At 43.7% G+C, this 16,101-nt stretch overlaps 1 protein-coding gene across 1 annotated transcript; it reads right to left on the bottom strand.

The window, feature by feature from the left end:
- Nucleotides 1–6,854: 6,854 nt before the first annotated feature.
- LOC134064200 (complement C1q-like protein 4) lies at nt 6,855–10,759 on the bottom strand. The gene is made up of 3 exons (XM_062520026.1): nt 10,467–10,759; nt 9,862–10,014; nt 6,855–7,302 (listed from the first exon to the last, which is right to left on the bottom strand). The coding sequence occupies exons 1-3, from the start codon at nt 10,705–10,707 to the stop codon at nt 7,016–7,018; spliced, it is 681 nt and encodes a 226-aa protein (XP_062376010.1). The 5' UTR covers nt 10,708–10,759; the 3' UTR covers nt 6,855–7,015.
- Nucleotides 10,760–16,101: the final 5,342 nt, after the last annotated feature.

Raw genomic sequence — 16,101 nt, 5'->3', positions numbered from 1 at the left:
TCGGTGGGCGGGCTTAGGGTGACTGACATGCGACCAGTAGTTGCAACGGTTACGCATCCTGCTATTTGAAGAAGAAGATGATTCGTTTAGTGTTATCCTATTGTGTGGAGAGGGAATTTGAAAGACAACTGTTCCCACCCCTCCGATTGAGCCCTGCCTATGGTGAGTTCCCAGACCCTACATCTTGTTGTGGGTCTGGCTGGTCAGGCTACTATTCCCACCCTCTTTTCAATTGTAAATTGCATCTTGCCTGTTGAGGTGTGCATGACCATGGCAACCTTGACAGGGAAAACAAGGAGGCACTCCCCCTCCGGACAATCGCATTACCCTTTCCCACCCATAGTCTATATTCTACTGCCCTTCAATCTATTCTTACGGTTCTATGCTTTTATTCTTTTTGTGTTTTATTTGCTGAGTGTTATACTTTCAGAGCAAAGATTAACAGGAGTCAAATTCTTTGTTTGTTTATGCAAACCTGGCCAATAAAGCTGTTTGAGGAAATGATCAGTACATGCAAAAGCTATACATACATTAAGATAAAATGTGAAACAAACTTCAAGTTAGAAACAGTTGTGGACAGAGGAAGGTGAACAGAATCAGTAGTCTTAAGAGAGTCAGATGGGGGGGGGGGGGGTGATCTTAATAAGATGCTGATAAGGGGCAGCGATAAAGTCCAGCTTCAGAAAGTAAAAGTCCTACCACATATCTGTGCCAACCACTTCAACCAGCTGATTCTAGTTAGAGGAAGAAAACATCGGAAGACAGAACAGTGTGCATGCACTGTAATTAAGTAAGCATAGAATTGAAAATACGTACAAGTCTACTTCTCCTGATTTTTTTTAGTTTTGGAATCCTGCCTAAATCAATGGATAAATCATTTGGACCAATGAATTGTGGCTTTAAATCACTTATGCGACGTTTGTCTGCGAACAAAAAAACGAAATTAAACAAATCAATACACATTAGAGAACACATTACATTACAAAGAACACCAAAAATATATATAGATGGGAATTGTCAAATATGTTTGAAAAATGTTTCTTTATGGTCATTCGATAGATTTCTGTTCTATGGCCAATGACGGCACTAAATCAAAGGCACATAGAGTGAGTTACAGGGGGGTTGTATGTGTGTGACTTAAAAATGTGATTAGGCTACATATTTCACTACTTATGTACTAGGGTAAATACTACTTATTTTACTAAGTAAGCTACCTCCTGCACTTCCATTCAGTAGCCTTTGTATTGTTAATGAAATGATAACAAATCATTATCATTTTTCCATTCTATTTTACAGTCAGTGAAATGAGACCCATTTCACATTTGAAAACAAATTGTATTCATGGGTTTCATCAGGTTCCTTTCCACAGGTGTATAAAATCAAGCACCTTGATTATCAATGCTGAGCTGCATGGTGCTTGAAAGGGACCTGATGAAACCCATGAATAGCCTACTCTTTATTACTTATTTAGCGATTTAAACGATTCTCAATGATGTTTTCAGTGGTTTGTTTTCAGACGGGCTGATTTTCTAATGAGCATTGCTACTAGAAATAACATGTTATTTTCCAATAAAATCTCTTCTAAATGTCTTCTACAATCTACTGTAAACCTTTTCCAATCTATTCCCATAGATGGCGAAAGAGTGCATTAACTATCACAGCGGTACAAAAACAATAGAAGAAATGTCTTGGTTCGCCTCTGGTTCGCACATTATTTGCACACAAATTACACGGGATAATGTCGTGCAAGAGCTAACAACGCTAAAAACAAGTAGAAACCCTCGTGCATTTTAGCTAACAAGTGTAAACAGAATGCTTTAATAATTGTATGTTGCGTTTGACAACAGTTTGTAGTATCAATTGACGGACGCTAATCAAATGCCGCAACTTACCCGCCATGATCTTCGAAAAAAGGCCGTATCCGGGTATGTAACCAATCAGAATCGAGTAGCGTTTCAACCAATCATTTACATTTGGGGTTCTATCCCGTAGTCTTGGACTGCTTCCTACCTCCTTCTAGGTGAGGAAAAACAAACAATACAGCTTGCAGCTCAGTTTGTGTATTTGTGCCACAAGGTGAGAGAAAACACCTAATGGACAAAGATCAGACATCCAATCCTAGTCTCAATCTGCGAGATTACCCAGATTTCGATTCTTAGATGAAGGCCGAGTTGTCGTCACCATCATCTCAAAGGACTGCTGAGCCCGATTCATTTGAGTCAAGAGTTGACTGTGCTTGCTTTGATTTGCAGCCTCTGATTCTCTCAACCAATACACTGTTTGGTGGCCTAAATCTCGGCCTAGGAGTACTGGCCCTGGGTGTGTTCACTAACCTGACTGTGCTCACAGTGCTTGGAGGACAGGATACAAAGGGAGCTGCAGCTGTGCTACCCTGTGGAGATGGGCTGGCCTGGCTAGCTGCAAGTAACTCCCCACCCTCACTGAAAACAGGGCTGCGGATCTGGGTGCCATGGGATGTTCCAATAACTGGAAATTTGACATTGTGATTTGGCCCCATTTCATAGAAAAACTTGAATCGCATAGTTCCCCTCCCTGCACGTGCTTCCTTTCTTTTTGTAAGCGTCCACAAGGGTGTTCCATTTTCTATTTAATTTGGCAGGGTCAGATACTTGACCAAAATGGTCAGACGGCTGACTAGCCATTTCCTCCCACATACCTTTAAACCTTTTCCTGTTTTAATCCTACTATTAAGCTCTGCCAAAGTGCGGGGGAGTTCACTCCCATTTGCCTCCAGGTGTCTCCTCATTAAGTCTATAAGAAAGAGCCTGTGCTCTCTAGTAAAGGTATCGATGGTCTGCATCTGTGCACTGCTGGACTCTTCTTCCATACTATCCTCTCCGTGATCCTGTCCCTGCCTCTCTCATTTTCTGTCAGAAATTGAGGATGTGGTCAGCTTCTTTCTTTACTGTTTTCTTATACTTCTACTATGATCTAAGCACTAAGCACTTCCACTCTGTTGTGTTCACACTCTCATCTGGCGTAATAATCAAGAAAGTTGCAACCGTACCATTCCTGCTTGTTGCCTAGGGGGACTATTTTCATATCACTGCGCCCATGGTACGTTTGCAACTTGCCTTGATTATTACGCCAGATGAGAGTATAGTTCCGCGTCAAATCAGCCTAGAAAAACGGCAGGTTTCATTTTCAGTTGGTCTTATTGCACTTTCTAACTTGAGAAGAGACATGTTTTAAATGGGAAAATTACCTGGGCCCGTATTCACAAAGAATTTTAGGGCTAAAAGTAGCTCCTAACTGGCGAATTTAGGGAGGAACTCCTAAAAATAATGGGCGTGTCACTCCTAACTTTATGACTCCTAATTTTTTTCACTAAAAGTTATTCACAAAGCATTCTAAGCCTAAAAGTAGCTCCTAAGTCTAGGACAGCGTAAAAGAACTCGAGAGGACTTCTAACTCACTAAGACCTATTCACAACCCGCTTTTAGTGGCATTTCACGTCGCGATGTTTTGAAATGACCGTGCAGTGCAGGAGCTCGCTGTCATGCAAGGGAATAAATGTGCATTGCAACTAAGGATGCAAATGCAATAATGCCACCGACAACCAAAACCACCATTGCATGTAAACTAAATGTAACGTCTTATTGTGCCTAATTAAATTAAATCGCTTCTCCTCTTTGCAAATATAGGCTACGTGTTTTCATACAGATTAATTTAAAACATGTTGCAAATATACTGCTCCAGTCCATAGTGTTTCATTAAGCCTAGGCTTGCTTTACTCTTTATTCATTAAGGTTATGCCTATTTATTCATCATCTTCCATCCTTCGACAAAGAGAAATAAATATGATTTGACATTTAAGCTGATTGCTGACAAATTTGCCACACAATTCGGGAGAAGCAGCGGACAGGAGCGCCACCACAAGCAAGCACTTCTAGCCCAAATTAACATGGCAACGTTGCCTATGACTAAAGTGTCTAAGTAGGCTAGTCCTACTAATATTACATTTGATTGGTAACATGTTTGTAGCGCGCCAGTTTACCCATCCCCTACATCAAAACAGCTTAATCAATCAAAGAATAAGCTGTGTCGGCGTGAGGCTGTAGGCGATTTTCTATAACCATTTTCATTCATTTCAACAATGGTTCATTGAAACGTCGTTTGAATAATTTCGCCAGTCATCACCTTCATTGTAATGATTAAATGAGATTAAGGAGTCGACTATTGACGGATATACGGTCTTCATCATTTTGAAATGCGGGATGGAACTTTCTGCCACCTGGTGGTTGTTTGGGTACATTGCCTTAGCCTCGAAAAAAATCGGCTTGACGGCCTGCGGGATCTCTTCGGGAGTCCCGCGGGAGAAGGTGCATTCTCAACCCGTATCCACTGTATGTCCCACATGTGGAGGAAGCATGCACTGTCTAAGCATAGGAATCGCAACATTACTTCTGCCCTTACTACTGTACTAGGCATGTTGGTTTGTCAGGTTGAGGGATGTGGTCAAACATTGGCTGGTTTACTTAGTCTGTGTGACCACTTAAAGTGGCATATTAGGGATGGTAAAGGGGTTACCTGTCCCTCTCCGAACTGTGGGAAGAGTTTTCATGTCATCCTTCACATTGCTTGTGAAGTCTTGCAGGACATAGAAAAGGCTGATCGTGAGCAGGTCGATGATGGAGTGGCATGCACTCTGATTCTTAGTCTTTTACTTTCTCATAAGTCGGCTGATACTGTAACGTTAACAATGACTAACATTAGCTTCTGTTCGGGGTCATCCCTATGTTCCCCGTTTTTTCCCAAAAGGGTCTTATGTTCCCCGGTTGCAATACATACCGGGTAACATAGGACCCTTTCTAAATTGAAAAAAAAGGGTCCTATGTTCCCCGGTCCCATACAAAGTGGGGAACATAGGTACGCTCCCCTTCTGTTCCATTGGGCTGATGGGCTTGCCTTGACTAGCCTGCCTTGAGTGTATCATTTGTTATTTTGTAAATTTGTTTGTTTATGCCTTGGTGTTACGGGTACGGTCGGAAGAATCCTTGCCACCAATAAATGCCTTCAAAACCGTTCTGTTCATCTTTTGAAGAATGAATATTCGACAAATTAATTGAAATAGCAGAATCAATGTCAGTACACAACTCCTCGCTGCGTGCCGCCATTGTTGTTTGAATCAAACACTTGTTTCGCCACTCCTGATTGGTTCATTGCATTGCACGTGAATGCAATGTGTTATCCCTATAGTTATTATTCTTCCTCCGACCAAAATCCACATTTTATAACGCTAAAACCACTTAACCGTTTGACGTCATTCAAACACTCCTACAAAGGTCTTGTACCGGAGATTTGTCCAATGTATTTTTCACATTTGTGAACTTTATACTTGTAGAGATATTTACGATAAAAGATTTTAAAATTCCCATAGAGTTAACGTTGAGACCCTTTGGCGGCAAAGATTAATTGTTACGTCAGTGCTCAGCTGTCTGTAATCAAGGATCTCTGATCCAAATGCCACCGTCCGCTGCACCAGGCTGTAACAGCCATATATCTATGGTAACAGCTATGAAAACATTCTACCATGCCACTGCTGTAAACCAGGACGTTATCGTCTTGTCTCCTGCTACTCCTTACTTGATTTGTTTATATCGTTACAGTAACCGGTTTGCTCTCGGTAACGTTATCAACAGCTAAAGACAATCTAACCTAACGTAAACACTGTATTTAGCTAACGACAAGCACGTTAGCAAGTTACAAGCAACTAGTTGCTAGCCTGGCACGCCTTTGAAAGTCGATGGTAATCAGGCTAACTAGTTGCACCATTTAGGTTCAAGCCTTCTTATCACAGTCGTTTCTAGTAGCCTACAAACTGCATTGCTATCATTTTTACGTTTGTTTGTTAGCAAGCTAGTCATTTCAGCTATAGGGACTTGCCAGCCAGGCAATCATGTAAAGCTTTCGGCATCATTCACAAATTAAAAACCTTTGTTAACTTAGCTTATTGTACATTCCTATTAGGACAATCACACACCTGGAAACACTTTGAAGAACATACTAGCTCATCCTGTAATATGTGTAGCCTACATAAAATATCCTACTGTAAGCTAACGTTACATTTGCTAGATATCCTACTTGTTGCTGCATCATCGTTGATTGATTGGCGTTGTTTGAGATTGTATTCCGTATTCCAATGGTGTCTAAATCTATAGCCTATGGCCTACTTTTAACCTGCATTAGTGTAGATATGACGGCTATGTAAGCTATCCTACCAGTCGTCACTGTAGGCTACTAAAGTGTCAGCTCTTGCAACTCGTTTTAAGTACTGTAGGCAACTTCATTTCAGTCTTTTAAATTCTAATAAATGAAGAGTTATTTTCCAAAATAGCCTATATCCACAATTTTGATGCATTTTCATAAATCACTTTTTAAATGTGACTTTCCAAGTAATTTCAGTGGAATTGTAATTGGGTTATTGTTATTCTATTCTTCTGTGTAGCCTAGTTGTCTTTTTAACAATAGGCCTAATACAATGTTTTACACAGTCAGCAACCTTTTTGCATTTACATGCAATGGTAATTCCTTCCATGGAATTATATTTTCTAGTTATTTTTTGCTCCCTTGAAGGAGTTTGCATTGCCCTCGAGCCCAGACCCTTGTGTGGAGCTCAGCGAAACACCTCTGGTGGAGCATGGCGGAACTACAAGGGTCTGGTGAGAGTCAGGCTAGGTGTCAGTGCCATTTCTATGGAAAGCCTTTGTGTCATCTTATATTTAAATGTCTTCAATTTCCCCGTGGCAATCAATATATTATCTATCTATCTATATTCATCACAGCAAATCTGGCTGTAGTAGCTCAGATAAGTGTCTCTCTCTATCTGTGAATTATGTGAAAGCGTTGATCATTTTATTTGGATCTGAACACCACATAGTGAAACCCATCAGCACATGCAGACAAATCAGCACCGTGGGCACAGACGAGTAAATCACATGAGGAGCAGAGAGATGGATAGATAGATAGATACAATAGAGATAGATAGTTGACTTTATCGTTCTGAGGTGGGGAAAAGCATATGTCCGCTGAAGGTGGTGAGATGTCCGGTGTAGGCCGCGACCCACCAGCCAGCCTCCAGACGAAGGCACACCGTGTCGCCAGACTGCAGCTTCAGAATCACGCTCTGGGACGTGTTGATGTCGTGAGGGGCCTTGTGGTTGTAGGCGGCCACAATCTGATCCTGGTTCTTGATGAGCTTGGCTCCGGCTCCGTTGTCGCCTCCGGCAAAGATGTGGTAGTTGAACTGGTAGACGCCATCGCGTGGAGCCGTGAACAGGCCTGGAGTGGAGAGAAGAACATGGAGACACGTGAGGTTCCGTCGTGTATGGAGCTGTGCGACGGTGTTCAGTTAGAAAGGGAACTACAGCCAAAACATCTCTATATGCCAACTTGAACACTAGCAGGGCACTCCAAATAAGAACTGTTTCTGCCAATAAAGGTAGGGTAGAAGATCCTGGAAAACAATTCCAGCAAAGCTGCATTTTGAAAATACACAGGTCGAAAGTCCCAACCCCTTTCTTTAGACTTCCCCCCTGAAGCCACGCCTCCAGAGTACAGGAACGTGCTATGCTTGTTCACAAGCGGGAGGGAGGAACAGATTGCAGTTTGAGACATGCATCAGAATCCAATCATCGTTAACAGTCCGTTCAGTATCATGGAGGTATTATATATAACTGGAGAGCGTGACTAAGTCCCGCCCTCCATACAAATGAATGGCCGATGCTAGGCTAGTAAATCCGGCCAATTTTTGTCAACGCCATATTGAACACTGGAGCTCCGATCCAGCGCCTGTCGGCTCTGACCATGCGCAAAGTTCCAAAGCTGGAAATGACGCATGGATCTACATTGATTTCTAATGGACATTCTGTAAAAAGAGTCATCCTCCAGTTCAGAGGGTGGCGATGCACATACCTTGCTTGCCGCGTAACAACAAGCAGAAAAAGTTGCTCTGGAACGTACACCTGAGTCCAGTGGCGTGTCGCACGGAGTAATGATTGGCTGTAGGTACCCGTCCACCAACATGTACGCGCATGAGAGCTCGTGCTCAACACGGATTTTCGTGCACGGAGCTGGTTCTAAATGCTGTCGCCATACTTGAAAATGGCGCTTGCTAACATGCCGAAGCTAATCTACACGGCGTTGACCCCTGGATAGGATAGTGTTTTTCCTGAATTGTTCGTTCTAGATGCCACTAAAACTTTTAATTAATTGGTTGCAATGGGAGTGTGAAGAGTATTTCAAGCAATATGTTAAAAAATGCTCCAGAACATGCTCCAAACATCTCCTACCCCACCTTTAAGTTGCCTGTGACACTTCCTTGGAATTTATGCCCACAGGAATGGGCCATCCCTAAGCTAGGCTTGGTCCCTTAGTTCCAGTGAAAGGAACTTTGAATGCTTCAGCATTAACAAAGAGATTTTGGACAATTCCATGTTCCCAACCTGCACAAACTTTGCATTGGGCAAAGTAACTCAAAGATGAATTGACAACAAAAGTAATATTATCAAAACACACAACTATTCATGCACATTGACATATGCATTTATGAACATGTAAAACGACTTGACTCGTTACAATGACATTAACAAAACACTTCAGGGGTGCGTTTCCCGAAAGCATCGTAAGCCTACGATGATCGTAAAGTCCCTCTTACGACCGTCTTAAGGTTTGCCGACTGTTTCCCGAAACCATCGTAGCTTAAGAGCATCGTGAAAACACTCGTAGATCTACGAGTGATCCAGAGTGCTCTTTACTGACTAAGAGCGTCGTAACGCTATGCCTCAGTGGAGTCACCAGCAGGATATGCAGGGGGATTACAACTAATATAATGATCCAACTTACGTTACCATTCTTTATTGTATTTACTTGTGATGATTCATTCAGATTTTAGCGTGCAAAATAGCATTCATTCAATGGACATAATGTTAAACCAGACAAGAATAGCCTACAAGTTATGAAAGTAGACGTTGCCAGAAAAGTTTTCCATTATCTTTTTATGTATACTTTATTTTTTATTTTTTATTAGGCTTATGAGGTAAAAACAGAGAAAGGACTATGTGACTATAGTCTGTTCTGCGTCAAAATCTAAGCCTATAGGCTATGTTATTTAAGCCTACACATTTCCTCATTTTCTTATCAACCTCTTTATTCAAACGTCTGCTTAAGTGACACCTGGAAACATTATTGCACAGGCAGCACACCGTGCTCTCACAAGTAGCAAAGAACTCGCATAAACGATGTAGGAGTAAGCTAGCCGAAGCCTAATATGTTACATATCTTCCAACAAACATAGAAACAGGGCAACAATCTAATGTTAAATAATAAAAAAGTATGTATGCGTGTGGTATAGGCCTATGGCCTAGGCTAATTGGAATGCTCACATGCAGATGTCAAAGGTTTTCTATTTTCGTATTGATGTTAATTAATGTATAGATCCGAAGTTCAGACGGTGGCTTAGCTATGACGTGCAGTCACCTGACATCACCATCAAATTAGGGGATATTTCAGAACTTTTATAGTGGACAGCTCCCTTAAGAGCATCGTAAGAGTAGTGCACGCGCGTTCACGCTACGAGCATGTTCGGGAAACAGTCGGCAAATCCTAACGATCGATCTTAAGATGAATCGTAGAAAACCCTCGTAAGAGGGTCTATCCATCGTTATCGGGAAACGCACCCCAGAAATCTTACTTAGCCAACACTTAAGATATACGTATTGCTTCTTTTTCATCTTCTTTCCATCCCCCCTCTCTCTCTCTCTCTCTCTCTCACTGTATGTGTTCTCTGCAAAGATAAAATATGTTGCAGTGAACTTAAGGCTTCAGTGTGTCTAGTCTTACCTTTGGTTTTGTCGTAGCTATCGCCAATGTTGGTGAAGACACAATCGAATAGCAGGGTGGTGTCCTTCTGGAAGGGTCCGATGTGTTTGTCAGTCTTCACAGAGAAGGAGGTGGAGAAGGCCACATTGGCAGGATACGGAAGGGGCTTGAGTGCTGTGGGAGGAGAAACAGTTAGTCTCTGTCCATATGTGCGAGTATGTCGAAGAGAGAGACCAATGCTCTCAATAGCTTCTTCAGGATGTTTTTTGAAGCACAACATTAGTTCAGGCAGCTTCCCTGAATGGCCCAGCTGACTGTCAATCTAACTGCTCAGCTGATTGCCAGCTGGCCAGGCCCTTCTTTCATTGACGGAGATCATTCAGAGCGCTTATTTGAGCTGCCTTTGCCAATCTGCTTCCAGCGGCTTTTTTTTGTGCAGTTTTGCCACACATCTCCTCCCCTTAACCCCTTCATACTTCTGACATATCAATGTCTTGATGTCAATGTCAGTTCAAAAAACTAAAAGTAAAAATGTGAGAAACAAGGAAAATGGTTGACAGCTATGTGTTAACCCAGCAGATACACACAATTACACAGAGTGAGAGACAGATGGTGAAATCTCTTGCCTCCATTCTTCAGTTCCTCTACTTGTTTCTCCAGTTGGGCTTTGGCCAGCCGGAGCTCCTCTCTCTGCTCTGCCATCTGAGCGATCATCTGTCTCTGCATGGCGCGGACCTCCGTCAGGTCACTCTGCTGGGTGGAGGCTGCAGCTACACCTGTGGCCTGGTGATGGAGGCCTCCACGCTCTGCTGCAGCCACAACCACACCAGACCACAGCAACAGCAGCACAGCTCCAGCACTCTTCATGTTTTAAACTCTTCAGCTCAAACTGGGGCAGCTCGTCAGCGTTAAATTCTGCAGCTCTGTGTCTGACTCTGGTCTGTGGGCTCCTTTTATCCAAGAAGAGAGGGATTGTGGTTGTGTGTGTGTGTGTGTGTGTGATTTTGACATGAGGAATGTGGATGTTGATATCGGCCGTTGTGGGGAAATAAAACCGCTACCAGAGCATTTCCTGCTTTATGTGGTGTAACAATGAAGATACAGTACTATACTATATATCTGTTTTGTGCCTGATGCTGCAAACTGTCGTTACTCCAAGAGCGAGCAAGCAGCAACTAAAAGCACTTCATATAATAATTGTATTTATGCTGTGATTTTACAGTGCACGTAATTAGGCATGTGGGGTGGCTACCGATTCAAAATCACAGAAGTAACACATATTTCCAAAACAAAAGGTTTTGATTCAGTGTCACCTCTGACAGATTGCTGAATAAGACCACCCCAATTTTACACAACAGGACTGTTTCTCCACTCAACAGAAGAGCAAACGTTTCCTTTTACACTGTGTGGCAAGTGGTGTAGTGAGGGCCTGCACCTGTATTGAGTAACTGACTATGCCATGATTGGAATTGCGCCCAAAGTCAGTCAAAGTAACCCCATAAGGCACTCAGGTTCATATTGTGTACGTGTGACGGCCGCAAGGCCTTGCTGTGTCTGTCTCTGTCTCCTCCCAATTAGGACTGATGAGGTGGGCGGGGTCGCCAGGTCCGCGGCCTATATGGTGCTCCGGATTCCAGCATTCTAGGTCTTGATTTTGGCATGTAGGCCAAACGCCGGGCTGGCTTGCTGCTGCTTTAGCTTTAGTTATTATTTGATTGATTGTAACATGCAACACGCACACACTACATTACCTACACGCAACACACGCCCGCACTTCACCACTGATCACTGATCGCTACCTATCTACCTACGGCTTTGTTATGGTATTATTTCATCGTAATTTGGTTAATAAACCACCATCTATTGTTTAAACTTATCACGCCTCCGTCCTCCCTCATTGTATGGTTCCCTAGGCCATTACAATGTGGGGGCTCGTCAAACTAGTTATAGTCGGTATTTTTTGGTAGTAGCCTATGTTTGATTTTCCGCCACTTCCTTTTTTGTGAATGAATGGGCGCGTCACGTGAGTAACTCTAGTATTTGTTTACGTTGCTTGCTTACTATAGTGACTGAGCCGAGATCGTTCTTCTTTTAGTGGGGGGGCGAGAGGTGAGATTAGTGTGTTAAACATTATATGTTAAGTAACACAATTTAATTGTCGGGCACTGTAGGATGTTGATCATGAGTAGCCTCCGATAGTTTAATTGTTGTTGCCGGTTTTGAATGAGTCTTCGGATGTAATTCATTTAGTATATCAGTTTGTTTGTTGGCGAGGTGTTTTGTGCTTGTGGGCTGTGACCATATAATTCCACAGTAACGTGTTCCCCATTAGAACGCTCCGGCGTTTGGGCTTAGGTTCCAGCGACTGCGGCTGGGCTGGTGGGCACCGCCGTGGAATGAAAGCTGAATTGACTTAGGTCAGGATGGCTGGGCCTCCAGCGGTATTGGTGAGCATAAATTTCTTTTGCTGATCCCCGGCCCTCGGTTGCAGTCAGAAGATAAGCTAGAATAGTCGGGGGGTAAATGTTTAGGGGGAGCTCTATACTGTCTGTCTGGTTACACGTAGCATTACACCTTTGCTTGTATTTTGCTTAATTTAGGAGCAGCTGGTATAGCCTAGTCGTATTGTTAGTGCCCACAATTACTGTCGTTTAACGAAGCATTTCATACTGGGATGGCTGAGATTGATAATTTTGTGTCCGCTCCTACAGTAGAGGCTTTCGAGGCGTTTACTAAGGAACAGCTTCTGTTAGTCGCGGAGCGTTATGAAGTGCCATTGTCCAGCGCTGAGAAAAGAAATAAAGGCGTAATGAAGATAATTATTCGCAATATCTTAGTTGAGAAGGAGCTTTTGCCGCCAGGAATTCTTGAACAGTCTTCCACTTTATCGTTTGAGCAACAGAAAGAAATTCTGAAATTGCAGTTAGATAAAGGCAAGCAACAACTTTCACAGCATCAAGCTCAGATGGAATTGTTTAAGTTGGAGCGCGATCTGGAGCTCGCAAAACAGGAGCTTGCGCGTGACAAGTTGGCGCTTGAGAGCAAGCGCTTAACCTTAATTGAGCAGGGGAAATTGGGCCCCACCACGCCGGTTAACGTTGATAATTCGGATATCACGAAGAGCATAAGGCTTCTGCCAAAGTTCGAAGAGGCTAACGTGGATACTTTCTTCACTTTGTTTGAGCGTGTAGCCGAATTGCATGATTGGCCTGATCCGACGCGTTGTTTACTACTCCAGTGTGCTTTTAGTGGTCGTGCGGCCAAAACTTATGCTGCTCTTGGAGCGCCCGAGAGTCGCACTTATTCGTCTGTTAAAAAAGCTGTGCTAAAGGCATATGAGCTCGTGCCAGAGGCATACCGTCAAAAGTTTCGTAACATACGTAAACATTCTGGTCAAACTTATGTGGTGTTTGCAGACGAATTGTCTATCCAGTTAGATCGCTGGTGTTCAGTATCGGGAGTTGAATCGCATGACCAGTTGCGTAGTTTATTTTTAGTTGAGCAATTTAAAAATTGTCTTCCCGAGGAAATTGCTACGTATATTACAGAACGTCACGTTGAGACTCTGTCTGACGCAGCCGTTTTGGCAGACGATTATGCCTTAATCCACAAAACTAAGTTCTTTGTTACACCACCAGGCCGTGACCGTGCGCCGTGGAGCCGCTCATCTCCCCGTGTAACTACAGCTGATACGTCCACTGCCTCTGGCTACTCAGAATTTCGTTCTGGGCGAATTCAAAGCAAAATCGATCCTAACATAACCTGTCACTATTGTCTGGGCGTAGGGCATACTAAATGGCAATGTGAGGAGTTAAAAAAGAAAGAAAAAGAGAAAAGATATAAAACTAAGTTCGGTTCTCAGTCTAAAGGCTCGGCCTTGGCCATATCTCTCTCTAGCCCATTGATTGACGTGAGCGAGCCAGACGTCGAAGCGAGTTTTTCTCCCTTTATTTCGAATGGCTTGGTGTCACTAAGTGCTGACGGAGTAAAGGTGCCAATTAAAATACTCAGGGATACCGGTTCGGTCGAATCATTTATCCTACAATCAGTTTTGCCGTTCTCGTCTGTCTCAGATTCTGGTCAGTCTGTTTCCGTGCGTGGTATTAACCTTAATGTTATGTCTGTACCCTTGCACAGAGTGTATATAGACTCTGATTTGGTCCAAGGTGAGGTGCTGGTGGGTGTGCGTCCCGCGCTCCCGTTGCATGGCACTGCCCTGATTCTTGGTAACGGGCTGGCCAAGTCTCGGGTATGGGCCAAAGTGTCGCCTGATGTGGATGATTGTGAACCTAACCTGCAATCTCTTTTTGGTGTGAGTGAAACTCCCTGTGTGTCTCCCGTGAGTGTCGTGACTCGTTCTGCTTCGCGTGCTGTAGCCAAAGCAGGTGATGGTGATGTTCCTGCGATGCCACCACTGCCTGGTTTGCCTGATTCAATCCCACGTAAACAGCTGATCGTTGCGCAACAATCTGACACTACATTAAAACCTCTATATGCTAAGGTGAGTGACACTAAGAATGACGATACGTATGGTTATGTGGTAAGAGACGACGTCTTAATGCGTAGGTGCCCACCGCGCAGCGGACTTCCAGGTGATTGTGGTTGGCAGGTGGTAGTGCCTTCGTCATTGCGCAAAATAGTGTTGACGACTGCCCATGATGATGCGGGTCATATGGGTATTAAAAAGACGTATGACCGAATTCTGCGCTACTGCTATTGGCCTCGTATTAAACGAGATATCGCTTCCCACATAAAAACCTGTCATGTTTGTCAATTAACTGGCAAGCCCAACCAGACCATTAAGCCTGTACCTCTTCGGCCGATTACTCCCACACCCAAACCTTTTGAACATCTTGTGATTGATTGTGTCGGACCGTTACCTCGTTCAAAGGCTGGTTGCATTTATCTGCTTACAGTAATGTGTCAAACGACACGTTACCCCGCCGCGTATGCACTGCGTTCAATCAAAGTCAAGCCCGTGGTTAAAGCGCTTTCCCAGTTCATTTCTGTATTTGGCCTGCCTAAGGTAATACAATCAGATCGTGGTACAAATTTCACGTCTAAAACATTCTCACAAATACTGCACGTGTTAAAGATCCAGCATAATAAATCGTCGGCTCGACACCCTCAGAGTCAAGGGGTCTTGGAACGTTTTCATCAAACGTACAAGTCTATGCTGAGAGCGTATTGTGTGCAATTAGGCAGGGATTGGGAAGACGGCCTCGCCTGGTTACTGTTGGCGATTAGGGAAGTTACTCAGGCGAGTACCGGGTATAGCCCAAACGAACTCGTGTTTGGTCATACTGTGCGTGGTCCGGTAGCATCTTTAATGGACGAGGGAACCGAGGAGCCTCCTCAGTCTCTAACCGATTACGTTAATGGATTCCGGCGACGGCTATATACTGTTGGTCGGTTGGCAATGGAGAAGCTGCAAACTGCGCAAGTGAAAATGAAGCAGGTGTATGATCGGAAGGCTGTGTGTCGTTCTTTCAAGCCAGGAGACCAGGTCATGGTTCTCTTACCGGTCATACACTCTCCATTTCAAGCTAAATTTGCAGGGCCATATACAGTGATTCGCCAAGAGAAAAATGACAATTATGTAGTGGCCACGCCGGATAAAAAGAGGCGGACGCAATTGTGTCACGCCAATTTGCTTAAGCCCTATTTTGACCGTGATTGTGTTGGAAAAGGTGAGTTGCCGTTTGTTCAAACGGACTTGAGCTCTGCCCCTGGGTCGGTGGTGGCAGCACTGAGCGGGGACAGCGCTAATTGTTCTAATGCGTGTGTTGCAACATCTGTCTCATCCATGCCAGCGGTGGCAGCGCTGGAAGAGGCAGATGCTAAGGAACCAGACGATGCAGCTTTGTTGGGTAAACTCAATAATACGGAATCTTTGGCTAATTTACCATTGATCTTGAGCCATTTGACTCCAGATCAAGCGATTGAGTTAGGTGCGCTGATTAAGGAGTTCCCATGTCTGTTTTCTGACACACCCACTCAGACTAATTTGATTAGCCACGATATTGACGTTGGGGAGGCCGTCCCAATTCGGCAACGCTTCTATAGAGTTTCTGGGGAGAGACAGGAGATCTTAGAGGGCGAAGTGAAGTATTTATTAGAGAATGATTTGGCAGTAAGGTCATACTCAAGCTGGACAAGTCCTTGTCTTTTAGTCAAAAAGGCCAATGGAACACATCGGTTTTGTACTGATTATAGAAAACTGAATAGCGTCACAAAGTCTGATTCATTTCCCCTCCCTCG

Source organism: Sardina pilchardus, chromosome 18 (assembly GCF_963854185.1).
Source record: "Sardina pilchardus chromosome 18, fSarPil1.1, whole genome shotgun sequence".
Lineage (NCBI taxonomy): Eukaryota > Metazoa > Chordata > Actinopteri > Clupeiformes > Clupeidae > Sardina > Sardina pilchardus.
The sequence above is the reverse complement of the archived record's forward strand: the minus strand, read 5'-3'. Positions and strand labels throughout refer to the sequence as shown.